At 46.8% G+C, this 25,800-nt stretch overlaps 1 protein-coding gene across 1 annotated transcript in view; it reads left to right on the forward strand.

The window, feature by feature from the left end:
* Nucleotides 1-9,411: 9,411 nt before the first annotated feature.
* MARCHF4 (membrane associated ring-CH-type finger 4) overlaps nt 9,412-25,800 on the forward strand; it is a 161,658-nt gene continuing 145,269 nt past the window's right edge. Inside the window, exon 1 of the mRNA XM_073305012.1 lies at nt 9,412-10,004. Coding sequence (XP_073161113.1) covers nt 9,525-10,004 — 480 coding nt within the window. The 5' untranslated portion in view covers nt 9,412-9,524. The remainder of the gene's footprint in view (nt 10,005-25,800) is intronic.

Genomic DNA, 25,800 nt, shown 5'->3' on the forward strand with positions numbered 1-25,800 from the left:
TTTCCTGGTGCAAGTGCTAGAGGAGCCAACTGGGGGGGAGCTTTTCTTGACCTGCTGCTCACAAACCGGGAAGAATTAGTAGGGGAAGCAAAAGTGGATGGGAATCTGGGAGGCAGTGACCATGAGTTGGTTGAGTTCAGGATCCTGACACAGGAAGAAAGGTAAGCAGCAGGATACGGACCCTGGACTTCAGGAAAGCAGACTTCGACTCCCTCAGGGAACGGATGGGTAGGATCCCCTGGGGGACTAACTTGAAGGGGAAAGGAGTCCAGGAGAGCTGGCTGTATTTCAAAGAATCCCTGTTGAGGTTACAGGGACAAACCATCCCGATGTGTCGAAAGAATAGTAAATATGGCAGGCAACCAGCTTGGCTTAACGGTGAAATCCTAGCAGATCTTAAGCATAAAAAAGAAGCTTACAAGAAGTGGAAGCTTGGACATATGACCAGGGAAGAATATAAAAATATTGCTCGGGCATGTAGGAATGATATCAGGAGGGCCAAATCGCACCTGGAGCTGCAGCTAGCGAGACATGTTAAGAGTAACAAGAAGGGTTTCTTCAGGTATGTTGGCAACAAGAAGAAAGCCAAGGAAAGTGTGGGCCCCTTACTGAATGAGGGAGGCAACCTAGTGACAGAGGATGTGGAAAAAGCTAATGTACTCAATGCTTTTTTTGCCTCTGTCTTCACTAACAAGGTCAGCTCCCAGACTACTGCACTGGGAAGCACAGTATGGGGAAGAGATGGCCAGCCCTCTGTGTAGAAAGAGGTGGTTAGGGACTATTTAGAAAAGCTGGACGTGCACAAGTCCATGGGGCCGGATGAGTTGCATCCGAGAGTGCTAAAGGAATTGGCGGCTGTGATTGCAGAGCCATTGGCCATTATCTTTGAAAACTCGTGGCGAACCGGGGAAGTCCCGGATGACTGGAAAAAGGCTAATGTAGTGCCAATCTTTAAAAAAGGGAAGAAGGAGGATCCTGGGAACTACAGGCCAGTCAGCCTCACTTCAGTCCCCAGAAAAATCATGGAGCAGGTCCTCAAAGAATCAATCCTGAAGCATTTACATGAGAGGAAAGTGATCAGGAACAGTCAGCATGGATTCACCAAGGTAAGGTCATGCCTGACTAATCTAATCGCCTTCTATGATGAGATTACTGGTTCTGTGGATGAAGGGAAAGCAGTGGATGTATTGTATCTTGACTTTAGCAAAGCTTTTGACATGGTCTCCCACAGTATTCTTGTCAGCAAGTTAAGGAAGTATGGGCTGGATGAATGCACTATAAGGTGGGTAGAAAGATGGCTAGATTGTTGGGCTCAACGGGTAGTGATCAATGGCTCCATGTCTAGTTGGCAGCCGGTGTCAAGTGGAGTGCCCCAGGTGTCGGTCCTGGGGCTGGTTTTGTTCAATATCTTCATAAATGATCTGGAGGATGGTGTGGATTGCACTCTCAGCAAATTTGCGGATGATACTAAACTAGGAGGAGTGGTAGATACACTGGAGGGCAGGGATAGGATACAGAGGAACCTAGACAAATTGGAGGATTGGGCCAAAAGAAATCTGATGAGGTTCAATAAGGATAAGTGCAGGGTCCTGCACTTAGGACGGAAGAACCCAAGGCACAGCTACAGACTAGGGACTGAATGGCTAGGCAGCAGTTCTGCGGAAAAGGACCTAGGGGTGACAGTGGATGAGAAGCTGGATATGAGTCGACAGTGTGCCCTTGTTGCCAAGAAGGCCAATGGCATTTTGGGGTGTATAAGTAGGGGCATAGCGAGCAGATCGAGGGACGTGATCGTTCCCCTCTATTCGACATTGGGGAGGCCTCATCTGGAGTACTGTGTCCAGTTTTGGGCCCCACACTACAAGAAGGATGTGGATAAATTGGAAAGAGTCCAGCGAAGGGCAACAAAAATGATTGGGGGTCTGGAACACATGACTTATGAGGAGAGGCTGAGGGAACTGGGATTGTTTAGTCTGCGGAAGAGAAGAATGAGGGGGGATTTGATAGCTGCTTTCAACTACCTGAGAGGTGGTTCCAGAGAGGATGTTTCTAGACTATTCTCAGTGGTGGAAGAGGACAGGAAAAGGAGTAATGGTCTCAAGTTGCAGTGGGGGAGGTTTAGGTTGGATATTAGGAAAAACTTTTTCACTAGGAGGGTGGTGAAACACTGGAATGTGTTACCTAGGGAGGTGGTGGAATCTCCTTCCTTAGAAGTTTTTAAGGTCAGGCTTGACAAAGCCCTGGCTGGGATGATTTAATTGGGCATGGGTCCTGCTTTTGAGCAGGGAGTTGGACTAGATGACCTACTGAGCTCCCTTCCAACCCTGATATTCTATGATTCTATGATACTCCCTTTTGGGGGTGGTGGGGTGGGGAGAAAACCTGGATTTGTGCTGGAAATGGCCCACCTTGATTATCATACACATTGTAAGGAGAAAGGGAGTACTTGTGGCACCTTGGAGACTAGCCGGTTTGTTTGAGCATAAGCTTTCGTGAGCTACAGCTCACTTCATCGGAGCTCACGAAGGCTTATGCTCAAATGGATTGGTTGGTCTCTAGGATGCGGCAAGTCCTCCTTTTCTTTTTGTGAACACAGACTAACATGGCTGTTACTCTGAAACCTGTCATTGTAAGGAGAGTGACCACTTTAGATAAGCTGTTACCAGCAGGAGAGTGGGGTGGGGGGAGAGAAAACCTTTTGTAGTGATAAACACCCATTTTTTCATGGTCTGTGTGTATAAAAACATCTTCTGTATTTTCCACAGTATGCATCCGATGAAGTGAGCTGTAGCTCACGAAAGCTTATGCTCAAATAAATTGGTTAGTCGCTAAGGTGCCACAAGTACTCCTTTTCTTTTTACTTTTTGGAAGTAATTTAGCCCACCAGTTTCAAATCTGAGTACCCTAAGTTAGGTCACTAAATCCATATTTAGGAACTGAAACAGTGTTTGAAACTGTTGGTCTTAACCTCTGTAGCAGGGTGGCCACTTACTGAGCACCCTTTCATGGTCAGATGTTGCCTTGCAGGCACCCCATAAGCCCCCTCATAAACATGCCAGACAGTCTCTGTTGTCGCTCACAGCACCCTTTCTAGGACTGGTTTAGTATCAAATAAAGTTCACACAGTCCTTAAAGTCCTTACTCAAAAATAATCCAAACAGTCCTCAAAAAGGCCCCAACACAAAGCCCTAAATCATAACTCAACAGTTCATAGTTAGCTTTGGTTCTTTTGCCACACCCAGACCTCTTCCTCTGTCAGTGTATTGCACCTGGAGCTGCCAGTCCCAGACCTTTCTGACTGGAGCTCTGGCCCTGACTTTCTTCTCCTTCAGAGTCTCCCTTGTTCTGAGACAGAAAACAGCCTATATACTGCCCTCCTCCAGAGAGCTCCTCCCCATTGGCTGGAAGAGATGGGAGCCCCACTCCACCCTACACAACAATGCTCCTGACCCCGGGCCTTAAAGAAACAGTGACTTGGATTTCCCCCCCGCACCTCATCCAACTCCTAATTACCTGGGCCCCTTCCTCTTTTCTGCTACAAGGCCATTTTCTAGGCCTTTGTTCATTCCAACACCTGAAATGGGGTTTTCTGGTCCCCTTTATTCTTCAAGGGCCAGTATACCCTGTTACAGCCCCTTTTCTCCCCATTTGTAAACCAGTGACAGTAACACATGTCTGTCTTTGTAAAGCATTCCGAGAGCCTCAGATCTATTATGGTTTTATTTATTTCCTCACGTTTATAAAAATATCTATGGGCAGCCGACCTGTGCTCCAGCTGCCTAGCCCGTACATTAAAATGCACAATATAATATAAAGGACTGCCCATAAGTGCTCCCTCTGGAAAAACCTGAGGAGGGAAAAAGATGATAGCCACATTATTATTACAAGGTGGTTGGGTTTGTTTCAATTCTATTATTGGTGGAGGCATTCTGAAAATATTGGTGACATTAAAACAATTGAATAGGGCAGTAAAGGGAAGGAGATGGAGAGTCATTCTGGAGAAGCCAACCTCTCACCAGTCCGTCTGGAGCTCGGAAAGTCTCTAAAAAGCTCTTTACATTATTTTTATCCAATGACCCTAATAGAATAGGAGGATTTGAAATTCACAGAAGCCTTAATCTACTTTTGGAGGTCCTAGAAGGGCAATTTGTTCCGTTGTAAAAGACTCGCTTTTGAAAGGCATGGCAGACGGCAGTGATGAATGCTTTAACTTTACAGCATTTTGATGTGTCATTTATTTGCTGTAAATTAATTGCATCTGCTGTTTTCATTTTGCTGTGGTGAATAATCGGTGTTGCTCTATTCTTAATTAGATAACACTATCGGATCTTCTACGGATTGTGGTGCTACCATTTACTCATTTATTATACTTATTCCAAAGAAGGCAATCTCAGAACCCTCTCCAGGACCCAGTATAACCTTTGAGTGACGTTGGTATTCTTTTCCTATCAGTTGTAGGTATTGAAACCCTGTTGATGGCGGGATTTTAATGCAAGGAGTGGCTAGAGGATCTGCCTAGGATTACCAAAGGTTTCACAAGCCTTGAAATCGCAATAAAGTAGTAATTTTTTCCCTTCTTTTTTGGTTTGATGATACCTTGTTGGGTAGTGTGACAAAGTTCCTCCTCTACCTTGGAGGGTCTTGCACTTATTGGCGGATTTGCTCGCCTTGGAGCTTCACGGCAGCCCACAGTTTGGCTGTTTTCGTGAACCCACAGTCTAGGTCAACTCCTCCTGTGTCTGACCAGGAGTTGGGAGGTTTGGGGGGAACCTGGGCCCACCCTCTACTCCAGGTTCCAGCCCAGGGCCCTGTGGAATGCAGCTGTCTAGAGTGCCTCCTGGAACAGCTGTGTGACAGCTACAACTCCCTGGGCTACTTCCCCATGGCCTCCTCCAACACCTTCTTTATCCTCACCACAGGACCTTCCTCCTGGTGTCTGATAATGCTTGTACTCCTCAGTCCTCCAACAGTCCACGTTCTCACTCTCAGCTCCTAGCGCCTCTTGCTCCCAGCTCCTTACACGCGCACCACAAACTGAAGTGAGCTCTTTTTTAAACCCAGGTGCCCTGATTAGCCTGCCTTAATTGATTCTAGCAGCTTCTTGATTGGCTGCAGGTGTTCTAATCAGCCTGTCTGTTTTAATTGTCTCCAGAAGGTTCCTTATTGTTCTGGAAACTTCCCTGTTACCTTACCGAGAGAAAAGGGACCTACTTAACCTGGGGCTAATATATTTGCCTTCTATTACTCTCCTGTAGCCATCCGGCCCAACCCTGTCACTGTAGGTAGAGGAACCAAATTGGGCGGGGGGAGGGGGCGGAGATATCAAAACTGCCAGACACTGGTTCAAATCCAGCCATCATCTGTAGTCATCAAAAGTCATTGATGACTACATCAACAGCTGCTCAGTGGCCTCTGAAATGAGTCAGTCCATTGACTGCAATGGGATTGTGAAGATTGTATATCTGTAAATCATGCAAGAATTTGATCCTTCTTGTCCACATCAAAACTGGTACCTTTGTTCATGGCTTCAGCAGTGAAGACAAAGACTGAATCTAAAAGGATTGCTGCCTTTCCTCTCCTCTTTATAGGTGGTCTCTCCATATCTAGGTGGAGGCCCATTGATGGGAGAACATGGCTTACAATGATCACTGCTGATGTAATTGACACACTTGGAAGGTGGATAGCTAATGGACTTCAGTGTCTATTGCTGTCAAGCCAGCTGATGAGTGGGCACAGCAACCTTATCCAGAGTTTTCAAAGCAGATGAAGCAGGGACTACAAAGCTACCCTGTGTATTGCCCATGTTGTCAATTATCTTCAGAAAATACCTGATAGAATGATGAGTTCAAATGTATTTACTCTGCACCAGAATCTGTGCTTTATAATAAAGGATACTTAAATAACAACACACTTGAAAAGAATAAATTTATTAATGAGCAAACCGTCCTGGCATGAAATTAAAAATATTGATGATCATACCTGGTAAACCATGAAATCCTCTGCAACTAATTAATCTGCTAGGGAAAAGTTCATCAGTGGAATTTTTTCATCTTGAAATTCTCTAAAGTAAATAACTGCTACAGAATAAATCTGTCACAGATAATATACATCTTGACTTCAACTGCACCTGAAAGTTTCCGCTCATTGTTTCATAGGTCCCATCACAGAATGAAATACTAGTCGGAAGTAAAACTAGACCAGACAAGATGGATTTCTTCACACCTTGAGGCATATGGTCTTCTAGTTATTTAATAACACTCTGATTCTACACTGTCTTCATTCATTCCTGTTTAGAAGGAATTAATTCTGTAGTTCCTGGTTTCTGAAAGGTGATCATACTTGTGTCACTAGTTGTTTTTGTTTTGTTTTTTGCAGGGTTCATGAAAGCCAGAGTTTAAAATGCTGTCACTTGGGATCTATGTATATACAGACACAAGCACACACAGACATATAAATGCAGACACACATAAAACATAAAAAGAAAAGGAGTACTTGTGGCACCTTAGAGACTAACCAATTTATTTGAGCATGAGCTTTCGTGAGCTACAGCTCACTTCATCGGATGCATACTGTGGAAACTGCAGCAGACTTTATATATACACAGAGAATATGAAACAATACCTCCTCCCACCCCACTGTCCTGCTGGTAATAGCTTATCTAAAGTGATCATCAGTTGGGCCATTTCCAGCACAAATCCAGGTTTTCTCACCCTCCACCCCCCCACACAAATTCACTGCAGGACAGTGGGGTGGGAGGAGGTATTGTTTCATATTCTCTGTGTATATATAAAGCCTGCTGCAGTTTCCACGGCATGCATCCGATGAAGTGAGCTGTAGCTCACGAAAGCTCATGCTCAAATAAATGTGTGAGTCTCTAAGGTGCCACAAGTCCTCCTTTTCTTTGTGCGAATACAGACTAACACGGCTGTTACTCTGAAACCTGACATAAAACATAGGCACAGATAGACACGCAGAGATACATTAATGCACACACACATTCATTCAGACACACACACACATAGACAGACAGACATTCACACACGTTTGTACCCACATTCACACAGACACCCACACATTCATACATCCACACACATCCACACGCAGACATTCATGCACACACAGGTGTCCGTACATATACCCAGAGACATTCATGTATACACGCAGACGGTCGTACGCTTACACTCACAGACATTCATACCCACACGTTTCATACACAGACCCTCACACCCATATGCACACAGGCATGCATACACACGGGGCTGTTCAGACACACATACATTTGTACACAGCCACCCACACACTCATACACAGGCATTCACACAGACGTTCAGGACCCCCCCCCCCCCGCCGACATTCAGCCACACACATTTGTACACCCCCACGCAGACGTCCCCCCCCCCCCACACACACACACACAGGCGGCATGAAAACACCCAACCGAGACAGGTTCACAGACAGGCTGTATGCAAACGCTAACCCCACCATAACAACATCATACCTCCAGGAACGAATAATTTATCAGCCTGCAGCTCGGAGGCCAACGCAATAGGCGGTTGCACCCCCCCACCCCCCGCCCCGCGCCCCCCCGCAGCACAGTCCCTGTGTGTCTCTCTCCTCCCTCTCCCTTCCCTGGGCTGGTGGCGTCAGTCCCCCAGCTGCCTGACGTGCCCGGCCTGGGAGGGAGCTGTCCAGAGGCCCGTGGTGCTGAAACTGCCGCAGCACTGGCCAGCCCCTTTTCTCCTCCTCCTTCTCCTCCTCCTCCTCCTCCTCCTGCTGCTGCTCCAGGAGCTGTTGGGTTCCCAGACTCACTTTCCACCCAACCAACATCTTTTCGCCTCTTTTTCTTCCCAAATGGTCTACTGAAAGCGGTCGGCAACCTAGGCGGGGGGGGGGAGCCAAAGGCTGGGGCAGCCTGAATTCTTGCCTTTACTCCCCCCTTCCTCTTTCCTTTTTTCTTAATTTCCCCCCCCCAGGGGGGAGGGGAGGAGAGAGACCCACGTTACGCCCCCCTCCCCTCCTCAGAGCCCCCATTTGCCCTGCACACACGCCTCCTTCCCCATTGCATCCAAGGGAGGTAGCAACAGCAGCATCATCACTGCAAGCCGGATGGGAGAGCTGAGAGGAGGCTGATGAGAGAGGCAGTTCGCTGCTGCCAACACGGTAGGAGCTGCAGGCAAAATAACCCATGCGTCCCCGTGTGTCTGGCGCATTGTGTTTCATCAGAGGTTCTTAGACGGGGAGGAGATATATATATATATATTTTTTTTTTGCCAGAGAGACTTGCCATGGTTGAATGTCAATGCCAGTGAGAGAGAGGACAACAGCCGGAGGAGGAGGAGAGAAGGGGAGGGAAATGAAGCTGGGCTTGGTGGCGGGGAAAAGGAAGGAGCCTTGCCCTGTACAGTCAAAGGAGATTCCTGCAGTTGCAGGGAGAATCGTCCCTGCCATCCTCCATGCAGGCTGTGCCGGCTGCCAATGCGTTTGATGACGTCCCTGTTTGGTGAAAGGGGAAAGGAGACGTGACCATGTAAGATCCACCTTTGCCTGGTCAATTACATGCAAAGACTAGATCCGATTTCTACGGGTTTTTAGTCCAGGGGAGTAACAGCTGGGCAAGTACTAAGCTCCCCCCTCCCTCGCCAATTGCCATATTTGTGAGTGCGGTCCAGACAGCGGCTGGAGTGGCGGAGGTAAAATAAAACACAACCAAATGCTTTGGGGGATAAACTCATTGGATGCTAATCGTGTCTCGCAGGACTTTTAATATTTATCATGAAACATTTTGAAAACAACAGCAACATTTGAATGAGCCGGTGAGGACAGTGTTTCAGACGTAGGGTGTTTTCACCCCCGTCCCCCCAAAATAATGTGAAGGACCTTTTGTCAGCGAAGGCAGTTTTGATCACGAGAAGAACAAAACCCAGTTTTGCATTTTATTAGCCGGCTGTGTCTCCCGTCTGATGCCACATCCTCTTGTACCATTTCAAATAACTCTGCTGCTAACAGTCAGAAGCAAAAGGAAATCCTTGACATGCCAAATACTGTTGCAAGAACCATATTTCCCTCCTTTCTCCACAGCCGCTGGAGAGACCCGACCCCGTTCGTTACAGGTGCAGGAGTTAAGACTTTCCAGGAGCCCCCGCGTTTCTCTGAACTCCCCTCCCCGGCCCCCGCGGAGGGTTTACTTCTAACACCGGATTATTTCGAAACAAACTTGTGGAATTTGTCCAGTTAAAAACAAAAAAAAAAAAGGCGGGGGGAGGGGAGGGGAGGGGCAGAGATCATTTTTTATCCTTATTAACAATCAGCGGGTTGCGGTGAATTTTAACCAGCTCTTCCTCCAGATCCATTTTTTTAATTATGATTATTAATAATAATTATTGTTTTTAAAGAAAGAAAAACGACCCAACATTTTGGGGTGGGGAGCGGGAAGGGAGACACCAGCCAAGCAGCCCCCCTGGCTCCTGGGCTCCCCCCGGCTGGCTCCTCTTTCCCGCCCGTCCCTGCCCGGACGGGGAAGGCTCATGTTCACACCAGCCGGCGTGCTCGGCTTCGGGGGCCGCCGCTGCGGATTGCGGAGCCCGAGCCAGATGTCGCGCCACCCGAGCCTCCTCAAGTGCCGCTGCCGCAGGCTGTTCAATGACCTGAAAGTCTTCCTGCTCCGGAGACCCCCCGCGCCCCCTCCGCCCTCGCCCCCGCTCCCCATGAACAGCGGAGCCCCCCGCCCCGGCGCGCCGGCGGCCGGCCGCAGCCCCCTGCCCGCGCTGCCGGGGGGCCGAGGGGGAGCCTGGAGGGCGCCGGCCGCCGGCGGGGGCGGCCCGGCCAGCCCGCCCGAGGAGGAGGGGAGCAGCCCGGCCGGCGAGCCCCCCACGTCCACCATGAGCAGCGCGTCCTCGGAGGACTTCTGCAAAGGGAAGGCGGAGGACAGGTACTCGCTGGGCAGCAGCCTGGACAGCGGCATGAGGACCCCGCTCTGCAGGATCTGCTTCCAGGGGCCCGAGCAGGTGAGCGAGCCTGGGTGGGGTGGGGGGGAGACAACTTCCCAGCCAGGCGCTGGGGCTGGAGTCCTGTGTGTGTGTGTGTCCCTGACCCCCGCCCCCAGCGCTCCTCGCTGCTCCCCGGTGAGCTGGGCTTGCTCTTTGGAGAAGGGTGGTGCGGATTTTCTCTTGGGCTGTGAGCCTGGGGCCAAGGGGGTGTTTTGGAAGCTGGAGCTGCTCTGCCTTGGAAGCTTTGTGCAGGCAGGGGAAAGGCGGAGACACACACTAGCCGCCACAGGCCAGTGTGCCCGCCGAGGGACTGCCCCATACACAGCTGCTCACCTGGAGAAACACAAAGGCACACCCAGAGACAGCGCACACATGCAAGGCCGCAGAACTCAGGGCCACAAACACAAACAGCCACACATGCCCACACCAACGCCCACCCAGAGGAGGCACCAAAAGACAGACATAACTCACAGCCCACTCTGCACAGACACGATACACAGACAGGCCCAGAGCCACGCTATGAAAAGACTTTGTTTTACTGCATGGACATAAGGGTGATACCTTGAAAAAGGTCTGGAAAAGGAGCGCAGCTTAACTCAGTCTAGGTCAGGTTCTCATTCACTGGATTTGGGGCCAGATGCAATTTTGAAGGTGGCAGCAATGGTCTTAGTGCTAATTATTTATGGTTTCTTTACTTGGTTTTTGAGGTGTGGCCCTGATACATACGTATCAACTTTGTTTAATGACACTGTGAACATTTAAAAACCTAGATGCTCAGATGTTGCATTTGAGTTATATCAGAATATCCCCAGGCATACTGGATAACTCTTTGATTTGTCTCTGGATTGGCAAGTGCTACTTTTGTTGATTTTGTGGTTTGCAGCTTGGCCTAGGACTTTTTAAAAGAGAAATGTCAGGTCTGGGGCCATGGCCTGAAGGCTTCCCTACAGAGTCAGAGAGAATATTTTATATATCGGGTAAAACTTTGAATGTCATGGCTTTATCTGTGCTAGAAGGATTGTGTATAATCAAAGTCTCACCTTAACTTCTCCTTAATTAAAGGTTTCAGAGTAGCAGCCGTGTTAGTCTGTATCCACAAAAAGAAAAGGAGGACTTGTTCCTCTCTAAGGTGCCACAAGTACTCCTTTTCTTTTTCCTTAATTAAAAATACCCTTCAACATTTGAAAGATGCCTGGATCTGTTTAATTACTCCACCACTATCTATAAATGGATAATGACTCAAAGAACACCCAGAGGAAAATTATAGGAAAAGATCTCCATTGCGTTAAATCCTATTAGGGTTTAACAGTCACTTCCAAGACTTAAAACTAAAAAAGCAAAGTTGACATTCATTACACAGGAGCAGTTTTAAGGGGCAGATGGTTAGAGAGCAATGACTTCCTAGAGATTCCTTAGTAGAGATGTCCTGAGCCATTTTATACTGCATGGCAGGAATTCTCAAACTTTTTTTGACAGTGTGGACGTCTTAATAAAGAGATTATTTGTCTGCCTGCGGACATCTCCCCCCTTCCCCCATTTGCAATCATATAAAATCCCTGGGGCAACAATAGCAATTGCTTATGAGGAAAAGTGACAGTAAGAAAGTATGAAATGCATTGTTAGCTTTTTAAAACACAATTTAGTGGCTGTAAATACACAGCAGGAATCAACACCACGTGACCAGCCAGCTCCCCGTGGAATGCTACCAAATAGTCTGCAGATTATCCTGCGCCCCCGCCCACAGTTTCAAAACCGCTATTGGTCAGGACTACGCTAAACTTTGAATAAAGCAATGGTGCGAGATTATACGTGCTAAGAGTGCGACCTAAAAACATTCCTTGGGACAGGTTAATAGTAGGCCAAAGAAGTTTCTCTCCACCAAAATATCTAGGGTGCTGCACAATATGGGAAAAAATACACGGTAATCAAAAATAAAATGTGACATTTTTTTCACACCATTTTCTCCAAACTACAAATGATTAAAAGTAGATCAAGTATTTTAGCCTAGTACGTTTGGTGCATTTAGTACATGGGTAAAATTCACACTTAGTCTAAAACAGTTAAACGCAGCAGGAAAGATTACAGACCTGAGGCTTGATCCTTCAGCCCTAACATGCAAGTAGTCTTGACTCACCAGAATAGTCTCACTGACTGCCATGTAAGCTCTACTCGCATGAGTTGCAGGATCTGGCTGTAAGGCAAAGATCTTTGGGTCTGTAAGATGGTAGATCAAAACCGAAGTTCAGTTAAACCAGATTTTGCCCCATTCTCTGCTTCCTATTTTGGTAGGTCTGCCTCTGGTATAGTAACCCAGTGCCATGTGGCTGTGCTTAGGGTGAAAGTATTGTGATCCATGTCCTGCCACGCCTAGTAAAGGTGCCAGCATCTTGCATCCTCTGGTGGTACGCTCATTTGTGTCTCTCATAAGTAGGATGTTCGGCGTTGAGGGGACCTGACCCATCCCAGTGTACGTCCCTATCTTTCCTGAAGATTAGTTATGTTCCTACAGCAACCCATCTGCATAGCACAGTCCGGCAGAATGAGCCCTCTTCATACCTATAGGTCTCTTAGATCAGAGTTGGAGGGCCAATGGGACATAGCCCTTTGGAATGGCTTATGTATTTGATTGATAGCTGAAGATGCACTTTTCACAACATGCTTTTAGAGGAGTAAAAAAAAAAAAAAAAACATATCACTCACCATTTCCAGAGGCAGTTTATGTCTGGCTTATTTTATTTTTTTCATCTCTTTTAAAAGCAGCACAGTTGAAGATATGTTCAGCTAGCTGCCTGTATATTTTAGCTTTTTTCACCTTTATAGTACTATCTACACTACTGATCATTCTGCCCAGACTCAGGAAAGGTGACGTCTGTGAGGCTCTTGTTTGTGTGTGTGAGCAAATAGATTCTAAGTAGAGTAAAAAGCCAGGTGACTGGCTACCTTGGGGAACAGGAATCCTTTAAAATAATTGGATGCTTATTTTTACACTTCAAAATCTATGCTGCATTTTAAATGTGAGGCTATTTGCTGACCATCAGCCAGTCTATCAAAGGGAAAAAGTGAGCAGATGTGACCTGCAGGTAATAAAGTTCTGTCACTACTCTCTCCTTTTGCTTCTCAAATCCTCTGACTTTGTTATAATAAGGCTACTTAGGGCTGGAGTCTGCCATCCTTACACCTTATTCTACAAGTAATCTCATTTTCTTCAGTGGGATTACTTGTGGAGTAAGGCACGGTTCATTATGAATGAGATTATCAGAATGTGGCCCATATTTATTGGGCCAAATCCTGAAGTTTTTAACCCAGAACCAGGTTCTAACCCCAGTTTCACCGGTATAAATTCAGACTAACTCTTTGAAGTCAATGGAGATACTCCGGAGTTGTACCAGTATGACTGAGATCTGAGCTGGCTCCTCTGTTTTTATTCAGTCCTTATTCTGTTAAAACTCCCCTTGGGCCAAATCCTGAGGCCTTATCCAGTTTTTGTTCAGTCTTGATTCAGGTAAACACCTATTGATTTGCCTGTATAACAACTCAGCAAGGTTCTTTCAAGATTTGGCCTCTTAGAGCTACAACAGTGATGAACGCACATGATATTATACCAACCTTGCATGTAATTTTACCAGCCTGGGCACAAAATTTAATTGCCAGGTGACAAATGATGACAATGATCAAAATGAACAAAAATCTGAAGCCAGCTGCCCTAGAGAGGAATGGGCAAATAGACTTTTGCGAGGCTGCTTTACGCTTTATGGTTTGTTGGGAACAAAATCATCATTATAAATGGACTTTTAGGCATTCTAGGCCTATTTACACAAAGTTATGGTGAGACTCCAAAAGATGTTTTAATCCCATTTTTATTTTCTTTGTTTAAATATGACAACACCAACAAAGTTCCTTACTAATCTGGCTTCTCAAGTAGGTTTTATGCAACATCTAACGCAAAACAAAGTCTGTGGGGATTTTCACTTTAAATTTACGATGGTCCAACGTGTGAGAGGCCTCAGGCACTGAGTTACTTGTATCTTAAGCTCCTTGTGTGGTTGTGGTTCTTATGTATAAGCTGATTGTTTTATTTAAAACTATGTTGGGGGAATTTAGTAAGGAGAAAAGCTCTTTATTGTAAAAAATGTTTTGATACTTGATGGTTAGTTGAAAGCAACCACTAATACAAAGAAAAGCGTGGATTAGATGACCAGGTGAATAAAATGTCAAAGTAACAAATTCTGATCCTGGAAGGGGACTGTTTATTATAACCAAGGCTAGCTGTCAGAACAGGTGATTGCTTTTACTGAAAGGTATGGCTTAAATTGTAAAATCTATCAGGCCGGCTTCTGATCTTGGCTATTCCATCAACTTTCAGGGAGTTATTCTGATTTTCACTGGTTTAACTGAGTAGAGACTCTGGGCCATTGCATCAATTAATTTTGAAGCTGTGAACCATAAAATGTGAGCATGAGGGGTAGCGGGTGGGAGGGAAGGGTCTTTGCATATTTTCTTCTGTTTTGCTTTATGTGCTCTGTTTTGCAGAGCATTGCCTGGCTCACTGGCAAAGTTCTCCCAGAGATAGAAACTAAAGATGAGCTTCACTGTGACAAACGTTCCTCGATGTTTCATAGGTGTGGATCTAAACTGGAGGCAAGCCAAGCAGGCCAGCAAAAAAATGTGGATAGAATAAAAAGCCTCATTCAAATCAGTGGGTTGTGTGATTGCACATGTAACAGTGGGTAAACAATCCCTCTGTGGTTAGAGTCCCAATTTTGGTGTTCATTATAAAGAAAGGAACATCATTAGAAAGAAAATCAAACCTATATCAGACTTGGAAATCAGTGTGGTTTCTTACAAATGGTCCTGCAAATGATTCATGGCTACATATATTTTCTAGCTGGCACTCTCCACTTGTTTATCTTTTCTCAGCTTAGTTGTACTTTGTGCTTCTTCCAGGGAAAGTGCTTTAGAGAGAGAGAAAGAGATTTGAAAAGTAAATAGAAATGAGACTGGGGTTGGCTAAGTGGGATTGAAGAACAGGATATGGACTCTTTCACGTCTAGGCGAGTAGTAGGAATTTAGGTCAGTACTGATTAGAGATGGTCTGAAAGTGGAACACTGTATCCAGCCCCCCTGGATTTCAGGGCCGTTTGGATTCAGATCAAATGGTTAACACAAGAACAAGGGGACAGTCAATGCAATTAAAAGGTGGAAAATTAAAAAGTGATAAAAGGAATTTTTTTTCACATAATGGGTGACTAAACTGTGGAACTCACGACCACAGGAAGTCACTGAGGCTAAGAATGTAACAAGATTCAAATAGGGATTGGGCAATAGAGTTATCATAATGAATAATAACATTCTAGGAAGGAATATTAAACTTTGTGAAGGAGCAGAGAAAGCACTGTTTTCTAACTTTGTGCTGAAAGTGACCCGAACATCTGTGTTTTGGTAGCTAATGTGTTGAGTCATATAACCACAGTGTTCCCAGCTCGGGTCTCCAGTCCATATTCTTTTCATCTGCGTGTTTCTACATGATTCATTTTCTTGGTGGTAACAAGAGTAATATTCCCTGGAAAAGAGCCATTTCTGTTCAAATGAAGCTTAGGGTTGTTGGCATCATCTATCTGGATTTGGGTTTGTGGATTTAGACTCCCAGAAGTCAGAGATGGAAAAGATTTCTTGGGTCATCCAGTTCATATCTCTGCCCTTCAGGATCTGCTCTGCAGCTGTCTGCTCCTGCCCTTACACCTGATCATTATCATCAATTGCCTGGAATAACTGTACCTGTCCCAGGGTGAACTCCCAAATTCCTTGCTTGGGCAGAATTCCCTTTGGTTTCAGTGCCTGAGTAAGAGCCAAATATAAACTGAAAAGAGTTCAGAATTTGACCTTAGTTTAGGGTTAGACCCTGTTTCTCTTGACTTCAGTGGCAGCTGGATCAATCTCCAGATCAGGAATGGGCAACTGGTGGCCCAGGGACTGCATTTGGCCTGCCAGGTCATTTCATTTGGCCCGCTCAGAGGCGATGGTGAAAATATTCTTTGTTGGGGCTGAGCAGGTGCATAGATACCAGTGGGCCTAGCACCCAGGCCCACCTAAATCTGAGCACCAAGCACAGTGCTCAGAGTGAAGGAGATTGCAGGGGGCATGAAGTGGAGCCTGGGACTGGGAGCAGGAGCCATTGTGCCATGTTGCAGTTCCACCCATTGGCTCAACAACCTCTCCATCAGACATGCAGGGGAGGGGATCTGCTCTACACCACCTGGCTCCGGCTACTGCCTTCCCATTGGCTCCTAGCTCCCACAGCCAATCTGACTGTGGCCAGCCACACCCTGGCTGTGGGCAGGTTGGGACACACCTCTGCCAATGGGGAGGCAGTAACCAGAGCTGAGTGGTGTGATGGCAGAGCCCCTCCCCTGCTCACATGATGAAGGGGTGGCCAGGCCAAAGTTGAGTGGTGTTGCCACCTGGCGCATGGGGTTTTGCTGCTCCCAGTCTCTGCCTCTGCTCTTTTCCCCTATGGACACAGGCTCTGCCATGCACCGGGTTCTCCATGGACACAGGCTCTGGCTCTGTCCCACACAACTCAGCTCTTGTTACTTCCTTTCCATTGGCTCTGCTGCGGGGCGGAGGGGGGAAGAACCTGATTGGCTTTCAGCTCTGAAACAATCAGCTAATGGTGGCGGGGGGCAGTAAGTGGAGCTAGGTGGCGTGGGGCAGAGTTGGCGTCCGGATTGATGGGGAAGACTGCGCCAGCTCAAGCTTAAAAGTTGTTCTTCTCTGTGGCCCACCAAAGGGTTTTAGTGGATTTTGTGGCCCTCTATACCCTTAAAGTTGCCCACCCCTGCTCTGGATAGTCAGCGCCCTTGTAGCAGGGACCTGATCATGCATGTTTATTACCATGCTATGCATAGCTGTGGTCTCCTATAAATAGTAGAAACGGAAATTTGTCAAGTTGACTTTTAAATGCCCTAGGTGACAGGGCTTCCACGTTCTCAGGCTGCTGAGACCTTGGAGCCTATCCCTTTGCTTGTGATGCCCATAGCTACCTTCATCAGTAAATCGGCAATCTTTGTTCTCCTTCACCTTCCCACACACAGAAGGCTTCAGCTAGGAACTTGTCTGTGTTTATGTCACTGCACTTGGACAGACATTTCAAGCCATGATTAACACGAGAATGGCCGCACTGGATCAGTCCAATGGTCCGTCCAGCCCAGTATCATGTCTTCCAACAGTGGCCAGTACCAGAGGATTCAGAGGGAATGAACAGACCAGGGCAATTATTGAGTGATCCATCCCCTGTTGTCCCAGCTTCTAGCAGGTAGAGGTTTAGGGACACGCAGAGCCTGGGGTTGCATCCCTGCCCATCTTGGCTAAGAGCCATTGATGGACCTCTCCTCCAGGAGCTTCTCTCATTCTTTTGTGAACCGAGTTACAGTTCTGGCCATCACAATGCCCTGGGCAACAAGTTCCGCAGGTTGCACTTGTGGTTGATGTCAGTTAGTGACAGCACAAAACATGTTGCTCAAGTTGTTTGCATCTATATCTTCCTTGTTTGTTATTTTTAGCAAGATGTCACCTTCTCCTTGCAATGTTCACTTAGTACAACTGATACGTAATTGCATTTCATCCTTCTGTCAAGTGTCTGCCGATTCTCGTGAAGAGGCACGCGGCTTCATAGCTTTTTGCCTCTGCTGATGCTTGCACTGCTCCACTCGAGGATGGCCCTGGTCTAGGAGTAATGCACTTGGCTCTGACAACAGTAGTGTGAGTCATAACAGTTAAAGTACATGAAATTATATTCCCCGAAGTGTTCACAGTGCATGCTACACAAAGTCTTTGAAATGTGTGCATAAAGCTTGCATTTTTATCCTGGTGTAGGGGCAAGGGGCTAGGACCAAGTCCTGCCGGCTATAAAGTGCCTCCAGAAGGATGCTGCACACCCATAATGGCTTCACGGGGAGGTTAAGGGGCTTGGTATCTCAAGATTTTGTCCTTAGAAAGCTGCTGTTGCTTGACTGGTTCCTGACAATTCCCTGGATCTCTATGCAATTTCTATCCTCTTTGACGTCTTGGTGGCTTTTGATGCTGATTAGCATACTCCCCTCTTGAAATGGCCTACACCCGTCTTGAAATGGCCTGTCCCTCGTCTCCCCATCCCTGGATTTTGTGGCTCCTTCCTCTTCTCCTCTCCGATTGCTCCTCCACTGGGGTCGCACAACACAGTTCCTTCTTTGGTGCCTTCCTCTTCTCCCTTGACACTGTCTCAGAGTGATCTCATCCAGTCACACGGTTTCTTTAGGCCAGTGATTCACAGATCTGCCTTTCAGCTCTTGGCCTGCCTCCCTCCAGGCAGTCCCACACCACTGCTGGCTTCTGGACATCTCCTTGGATGTCTTGCCATCAGCTTAAACTGAACGGGGCCAGAACTGAACTCTTGATTTGTCCTCCCCTACTCTCTTTCCTCTCCCTTTCTTTAGCACTGTTGACAGCTCTTCCATCCTCTCAGTCACTCAGGCCATTAACCTGAGTATCATCTTCATCTCCCTCTTTCTTGCCCACCCCTCCAGGCTTTTTTCTACTCTATTTCTTTCCTTCCTGTCTAGACAATCAGAACGCTTGTCCAGATCCTCCTCATCTCCTGTCTTGATTACTGAGACCTCCTCCTCTCCAGCTTCCCTAACACTTACATCACCCAGCTCTGGTCCATTCAAAACACAGCTATTACGATCATCTTCCTTGCCCATCACTCTGATGGCATCACCCCCCAGTGATGAATCTGTCCACTGGCTCTCCCCATCTTTCACCACATCAAGTTCAAACAGCTCTGCTTTTCCCTTCTTGTCCATTCTTATTTCTTATCACTTCCTCCTACACAGCCCCAATTATCCCAGCTTTGTCTGCCTGTTTGTCAGTGTCTCACACAAATATCTCTGTGCTTAATAAGACATACGGTCTCTGTGGCATGCATCCCAGTATTAAAGAGAAGGATGCCTAGAGAGCACAGGGCAGAACTCTTGGACTGCATTTAATGCCTCCCGTGGATTGCAAACCTTGATCCTGTCCTGGATCTACACTTCAAGACAAAAGGTTTCATGTATAGCAGAACTCCTATTTTATGAACTAATCAGGGAGTGAGGAGTTCATAAAATCAAAAAGTTCAAAAAAAATGAACATCTCAAAATGACTGTAGGTGTGGTGCATAAGTTACAGTTCACCACATTGCTTTCTTCTTGTCCTTTAAACCCCTGCAAAGCAGATTCCAATGCACTGAAGGAATCAGAATATGAAGGGAAATTGATTTGTTCTTCATTGACATCACTTTTGTTATATGATTTTTTTTTATCCCATCGGGGAAAAATAGTTTGTACAACTGGCTGTTCGTAAGATTGGTGTCTGTAAAATCAAGGTTCTCCTTAGCTTAGGGAAATATTTTGCAGGATATGTTCTGAGGTAATGGGCCATGCTTAACAACAGCAGCAGCAAAAAAGACACACTAGTTTGTAGAACTTTAAAAAATATATCATTTGCCTAAAATCTCCACTTTGGGTTGGGTATTACCATAAATTAAAGGATACTGTCTGATCTTTTTGTCAATTTCACTTTCATGTTTACTCATGTTAAGGATGTATATTCATGGAGATGTTCAGTTCCACAGGGAGCTTACTTGGAGGAATTGCAGGGAAAGTCACACTCTAAGTATAAAGGAGGAAGTGACATTTTGGGTCCATCTTTCACTCCCTTCTAGACTTCACTGGGGCTTTCTTATAATGGATTTGCACAAGGGGCAGAGTTAAGGCTATGTGTACTTCTGACTGCCATGCAGGTTTTGTTTTAATTCTGCAGTAGCGTCTAGAGGCTTCAATCAGAGATTAGGGTCTAGCACGCAAGGCACCGTACAAACAAATGAAGCAAAGACAATTCCTGCCTCGAGTGAAGTGCAGGACTAATCAGCCTCAACAGTTTCTTAATACAATTTTCTTGATGGCGTTTCCCAGGGTTTTCTTGATAAAGGAAAAATCATTCAAAATCGGGATCTCTTTGGCCAGCTGTCAGTTGCACATCGTGTCCCATGCAATTGATGAGGTCTGTGGGCAGCAGTTGGTGCCAGGGCACCGGTCTCAGCAGCTGGAGAGACAGTTCACAGGAGGCTCTGGTGTAAACACAAAGCCCTCTCTGTTGCAGAGCTCTTCACCTGTGAGTCCGAGGGCTGCGGCGTGCATGCCTTCGGAAACCCTACACCCATGCGAGTAGAGCCCAGATCCGTTTGCACCGGCTCCAGCAAGCTTCTCTTGGCCAGGTGTCAGATTAGTAAAAAAAAAAAAAAGGAGGGGGTGGTTCTGCTACTGTCTCAGACTCTACCCACAATCCAAGCCTCACCCAGTTGTGCCATAAGAATATCTTCAAATCCTTACGCTATGGAAGAGTTAACCAGGTTGGGATTTAAATGGTCATCATTAGGCTTCAGAGTTGACACCTGATTGACATAAATGGGGACAGCTCTCATTTCACATTGCCTGGAGCCTTGGGCTGACATCACGGCATCAGTCTATGGTTTGAAGATTTTTCTTCACAACCATGAGGGCTAAGAACAGAATTTCTAGTAAATGAAATCTTAGATTTGATAGCACAAGATGAAGCCTGCAAATAATAGCCGTGGTTTGTTGGTTTGCCACAAGCCAGCCCAACTGGAACCAGTTTGCAGGCCCCCCATAAGCACTTCCTCATTGCCATTCTCCCCAGGTTTATATTCTGCCACTTCCACAGGTCTCCGAAAATGTGCAAGAGGATAGCTTCTCTCCTTCCCTTCCTGCTGGCTTCCTAAAGTCTGGAGGAACAGATCTCCTCTCTGGCCTCTCCTGTGTATGTCCAGTGGTTCACAGAAGAGGAACTGAGACCCTTGGAGGTATGCATGGGTTGAAGCAAAAATCTGTGAGCAGCTTATGATTTTTAAAGTGTTGCAATTCCATTAAATCAAACCCACTGATCACTAGCATGCTCCCAGACGCATAGATTTTATGGCCAGCAGGGACCATCGTGATCATCCAGTCTGACCTTCTGCACATCGCAGGGCACAGAACCTCACCCACCCCCTCTTGGAATAGACCCCTAGCCTCTGGCTGAGTTACTGAAGTCCTCAAAGCATGATTTAAAGATTCACAGCCCTTCTTCTCGGGGAGGGCTGTTTCCCTGCAAATTTCAGCTTTTTTACCTCCCAGTTAGTTTGGCTGGAGAGTTGTTTGAAAACTGTTACGTTGCTTTCAATAATGGGAAAAGGTCCCCCCTCACCACTCTCCTATTCAAAAATTGCTGAACCCTTTTTGCAAAGACCACGCTTGGAAAATTTCAGCCCAGCAGGTGAATGTTTCTGAAAGTGATGAGTTCGGAAAATAAAGGATGAGTGGGAACACCTACAGAGCAGTATCCAGAACAGTCACTGTGGCTCGTATTCCCACACACAATGATAATTGATGTACCAATTGAATCCAACCTTGCCGGGGATGCTTGTCATTCAAACAGCATTGGCTGGGGCAGTCTGGCACTGAAGAAGTTAATGGGAAAAGGCTAGAAGTTAGGGCTAATTGGCATTTTTAGGAGCTTGGCTGATGACAGCTGAGATTCTTGGAGCCTACCAAGCTCCGCGATCATTCCAGCAAGCCTAAAGTAGAAGAGCCATGTGATAGGGGAAGCAATTATAGACCAAGCATAAATAGCTTGAGTGTAAATTGTGGGGAGAGTATCAGAAACAATTGGGCGAGATTTAATGAGAGAAAGAACGTTGATTAGAGGCAGCCAGCCTGGATTGGTAAGTGGCAAAGGGAACTAGACGGCTGGAGCTCTTCAAAAGATATTATTGTCACGGTAAACTTAGAGGAACGCAGCGGAAGATACAGGCTCCTGGGTTTCCACCAAGCATACAGTACAGTTCCACTCCAGAGATTATTTGCTAATGTGAGCAGTGGTGTGCTTGTGTGTGTAGCTGAGCTTGTGGGTATATTTAAGGGGATCAGAAGCATACTGGGGTGAAAGACAATAGCTCTTGCAGCTGCCAGGACATTGGCTTCTGGGTTCTGTCCCCCCACAACTTGGTCTGGGGGAGGTGCTCCTTCAGTGTTGATGATATGGGCCAGCTGATAGTGCTAGAGTTCTCCGGTGGCACAGAAGATGTGGCAAATTCAAGATGGAAAAGGCCTCGACCACCTCCCTGACTGATACAGCACATGATGCAGCACACGATGGGGCTTCATAGCTGTTCCCTTTGAAGGCTGTAGCACTTTCTAATAGAGCTCACCCTCACGAAGATTTTCAGTTATACTCACCTTGAACACTCCTGTTCCTAAATCTCTCCTGCTACTCCTGGTTACTTCCCCGCCCAACCAAATAATTCATCTTTCTTCTTAGCGTTTGCATTCTCTGAGCATTTGTAAGGTTGCTATGTCTCCCACCCAAATGTAGCTCTTTCGGTCTTCCCTCATAAGACAGTCATAAGACACTCCTCATAAGGAGTGCTGGGTAGAGACGGGCTCCATCTTACGAAGAGAGGGAAGAGCATCTTTGCCAGCAGGCTGGCTAACCTAGTGAGGAGGGCTTTAAACTAGGTTCACCGGGGGAAGGAGACCAAAGCCCTGAGGTAAGTGGGAAAGCGGGATACCGGGAGGCAGCACAGGCAGGAATGTCTGTGAGGGGAGGGCTCCTGCCTCATACTGGCAATGAGGGGCGATCAACAGGTTATCTCAAGTGCTTATATACAAATGCACAAAGCCTTGGAAACAAGCAGGGAGAACTGGAGGTCCTGGTGATGTCAAGGAACTATGACGTGATCGGAATAACAGAGACTTGGTGGGATAACTCATATGACTGGAGTACTGTCATGGATGGTTATAAACTGTTCAGGAAGGACAGGCAGGGCAGAAAAGGTGGGGGAGTAGCACTGTATGTAAGGCAGCAGTATGACTGCTCAGAGCTCCGGTACGAAACTGCAGAAAAACCTGAGTGTCTCTGGATTAAGTTTAGAAGTGTGTGCAACAAGAGTGATGTAGTGGTGGGAGTCTGCTATAGACCACCGGACCAGGGGGATGAGGTGGATGAGGCTTTCTTCCGGCAGCTCACGGAAGCTACTAGATCGCATGCCCTGATTCTCATGGGTGACTTTAATTTTCCTGATATCTGCTGGGAGAGCAATACAGCGGTGCATAGACAATCCAGGAAGTTTTTGGAAAGCGTAGGGGACAATTTCCTGGCGCAAGTGCTAGAGGAGCCAACTAGGGGGGGTGCTTTTCTTGACCTGCTGCTCACAAACCGGGTAGAATTAGTGGGGGAAGCAAAAGTGGATGGGAATCTGGGAGGCAGTGACCATGAGTTGGTTGAGTTCAGGATCCTGACGCAGGGAACAAAGGTAAGCAGCAGGATACGGACCCTGGACTTCAGGAAAGCAGACTTCGACTCCCTCAGGGAACGGATGGCCAGGATCCCCTGGGGGACTAACTTGAAGGGGAAAGGAGTCCAGGAGAGCTGGCTGTATTTCAAGGAATCCCTGTTGAGGTTACAGGGACAAACCATCCCGATGAGTCGAAAGAATAGTAAATATGGCAGGCGACCAACTTGGCTTAATGGTGAAATCCTAGCGGATCTTAAACATAAAAAAGAAGCTTACAAGAAGTGGAAGGTTGGACATATGACCAGGGAAGAGTATAAAAATATTGCTCGGGCATGTAGGAATGTTATCAGGAGGGCCAAATCGCACCTGGAGCTGCAGCTAGCCAGAGATGTCAAGAGTAACAAGAAGGGTTTCTTCAGGTATGTTGGCAACAAGAAGAAAGCCAAGGAAAGTGTGGGCCCCTTACTGAATGAGGGAGGCAACCTAGTGACAGAGGATGTGGAAAAAGCTAATGTACTCAATGCTTTTTTTGCCTCTGTTTTCACTAACAAGGTCAGCTCCCAGACTGCTGCGCTGGGCATCACAAAATGCGGAAGAGATGGCCAGCCCTCTGTGGAGATAGAGGCGGTTAGGGACTATTTAGAAAAGCTGGACGTGCACAAGTCCATGGGGCCGGACGAGTTGCATCCGAGAGTGCTGTAGGAATTGGCGGCTGTGATTGCAGAGCCACTGGCCATTATCTTTGAAAACTCGTGGCGAACCGGGGAAGTCCCGGATGACTGGAAAAAGGCTAATGTAGTGCCAATCTTTAAAAAAGGGAAGAAGGAAGATCCTGGGAACTACAGGCCAGTCAGCCTCACCTCAGTCCCTGGAAAAATCATGGAGCAGGTCCTCAAAGAATCAATCCTGAAGCACTTGCATGAGAGGAAAGTGATCAGGAACAGCCAGCATGGATTCACCAAGGGAAGGTCATGCCTGACTAATCTAATCGCCTTTTATGATGAGATTACTGGTTCTGTGGATGAAGGGAAAGCAGTGGATGTATTGTTTCTTGACTTTAGCAAAGCTTTTGACACGGTCTCCCATAGTATTCTTGTCAGCAAGTTAAGGAAGTATGGGCTGGATGAATGCACTATAAGGTGGGTAGAAAGCTGGCTAAATTGTCGGGCTCAACGGGTAGTGATCAATGGCTCCATGTCTAGTTGGCAGCCGGTATCAAGTGGAGTGCCCCAAGGGTCGGTCCTGGGGCCGGTTTTATTCAATATCTTCATAAATGATCTGGAGGATGGTGTGGATTGCACTCTCAGCAAATTTGCGGATGATACTAAACTGGGAGGAGTGGTAGATACGCTGGAGGGGAGGGATAGGATACAGAAGGACCTAGACCAATTGGAAGATTGGGCCAAAAGGAATCTGATGAGGTTCAATAAGGATAAGTGCAGGGTCCTGCACTTAGGACGGAAGAACCCAATGCACAGCTACAGACTAGGGACCGAATGGCTAGGCAGCAGTTCTGCAGAAAAGGACCTAGGGGTGACAGTGGACGAGAAGCTGGATATGAGTCAGCAGTGTGCCCTTGTTGCCAAGAAGGCCAATGGCATTTTGGGATGTATAAGTAGGGGCATAGCGAGCAGATCGAGGGACGTGATCGTTCCCCTCTATTCGACATTGGTGAGGCCTCATCTGGAGTACTGTGTCCAGTTTTGGGCCCCACACTTCAAGAAGGATGTGGATAAATTGGAGAGAGTCCAGCGAAGGGCAACAAAAATGATTAGGGGACTGGAACACATGAGTTATGAGGAGAGGCTGAGGGAGCTGGGATTGTTTAGCCTGCAGAAGAGAAGAATGAGGGGGGATTTGATAGCTGCTTTCAACTACCTGAAAGGGGGTTCCAAAGAGGATGGCTCTAGACTGTTCTCAATGGTAGCAGATGAGAGAATGAGGAGTAATGGTCTCAAGTTGCAGTGGGGGAGGTTTAGATTGGATATTAGGAAAAACTTTTTCACTAAGAGGGTGGTGAAACACTGGAATGCGTTACCTAGGGAGGTGGTAGAATCTCCTTCCTTAGAGGTTTTTAAGGTCAGGCTTGACAAAGCCCTGGCTGGGATGATTTAACTGGGAATTGGTCCTGCTTTGAGCAGGGGGTTGGACTAGATGACCTTCTGGGGTCCCTTCCAACCCTGATATTCTATGATTCTATGATTCTATGACAGTTCCTCTATGCCTGAGAAATTGTTCACATCTCACCTCTGCTAACTGGAGTTCATATTTCTGTGCTCTCCACAATGGGCTACTTAACTCCAGCTGCTATCCCTAGCTAAAAGCCAAGTGGCCATGTCTTCACTGCTATGTTAACCTGAGTCAGCTAATGAGGGTTCGCTAACTTGAGTTAAGAACACACCTTTTTCACAGTGTAGGCATATGACTACACAGCAAAGAAAAACC

This window comes from Lepidochelys kempii, chromosome 11 (assembly GCF_965140265.1).
Source record: "Lepidochelys kempii isolate rLepKem1 chromosome 11, rLepKem1.hap2, whole genome shotgun sequence".
NCBI lineage: Eukaryota > Metazoa > Chordata > Testudines > Cheloniidae > Lepidochelys > Lepidochelys kempii.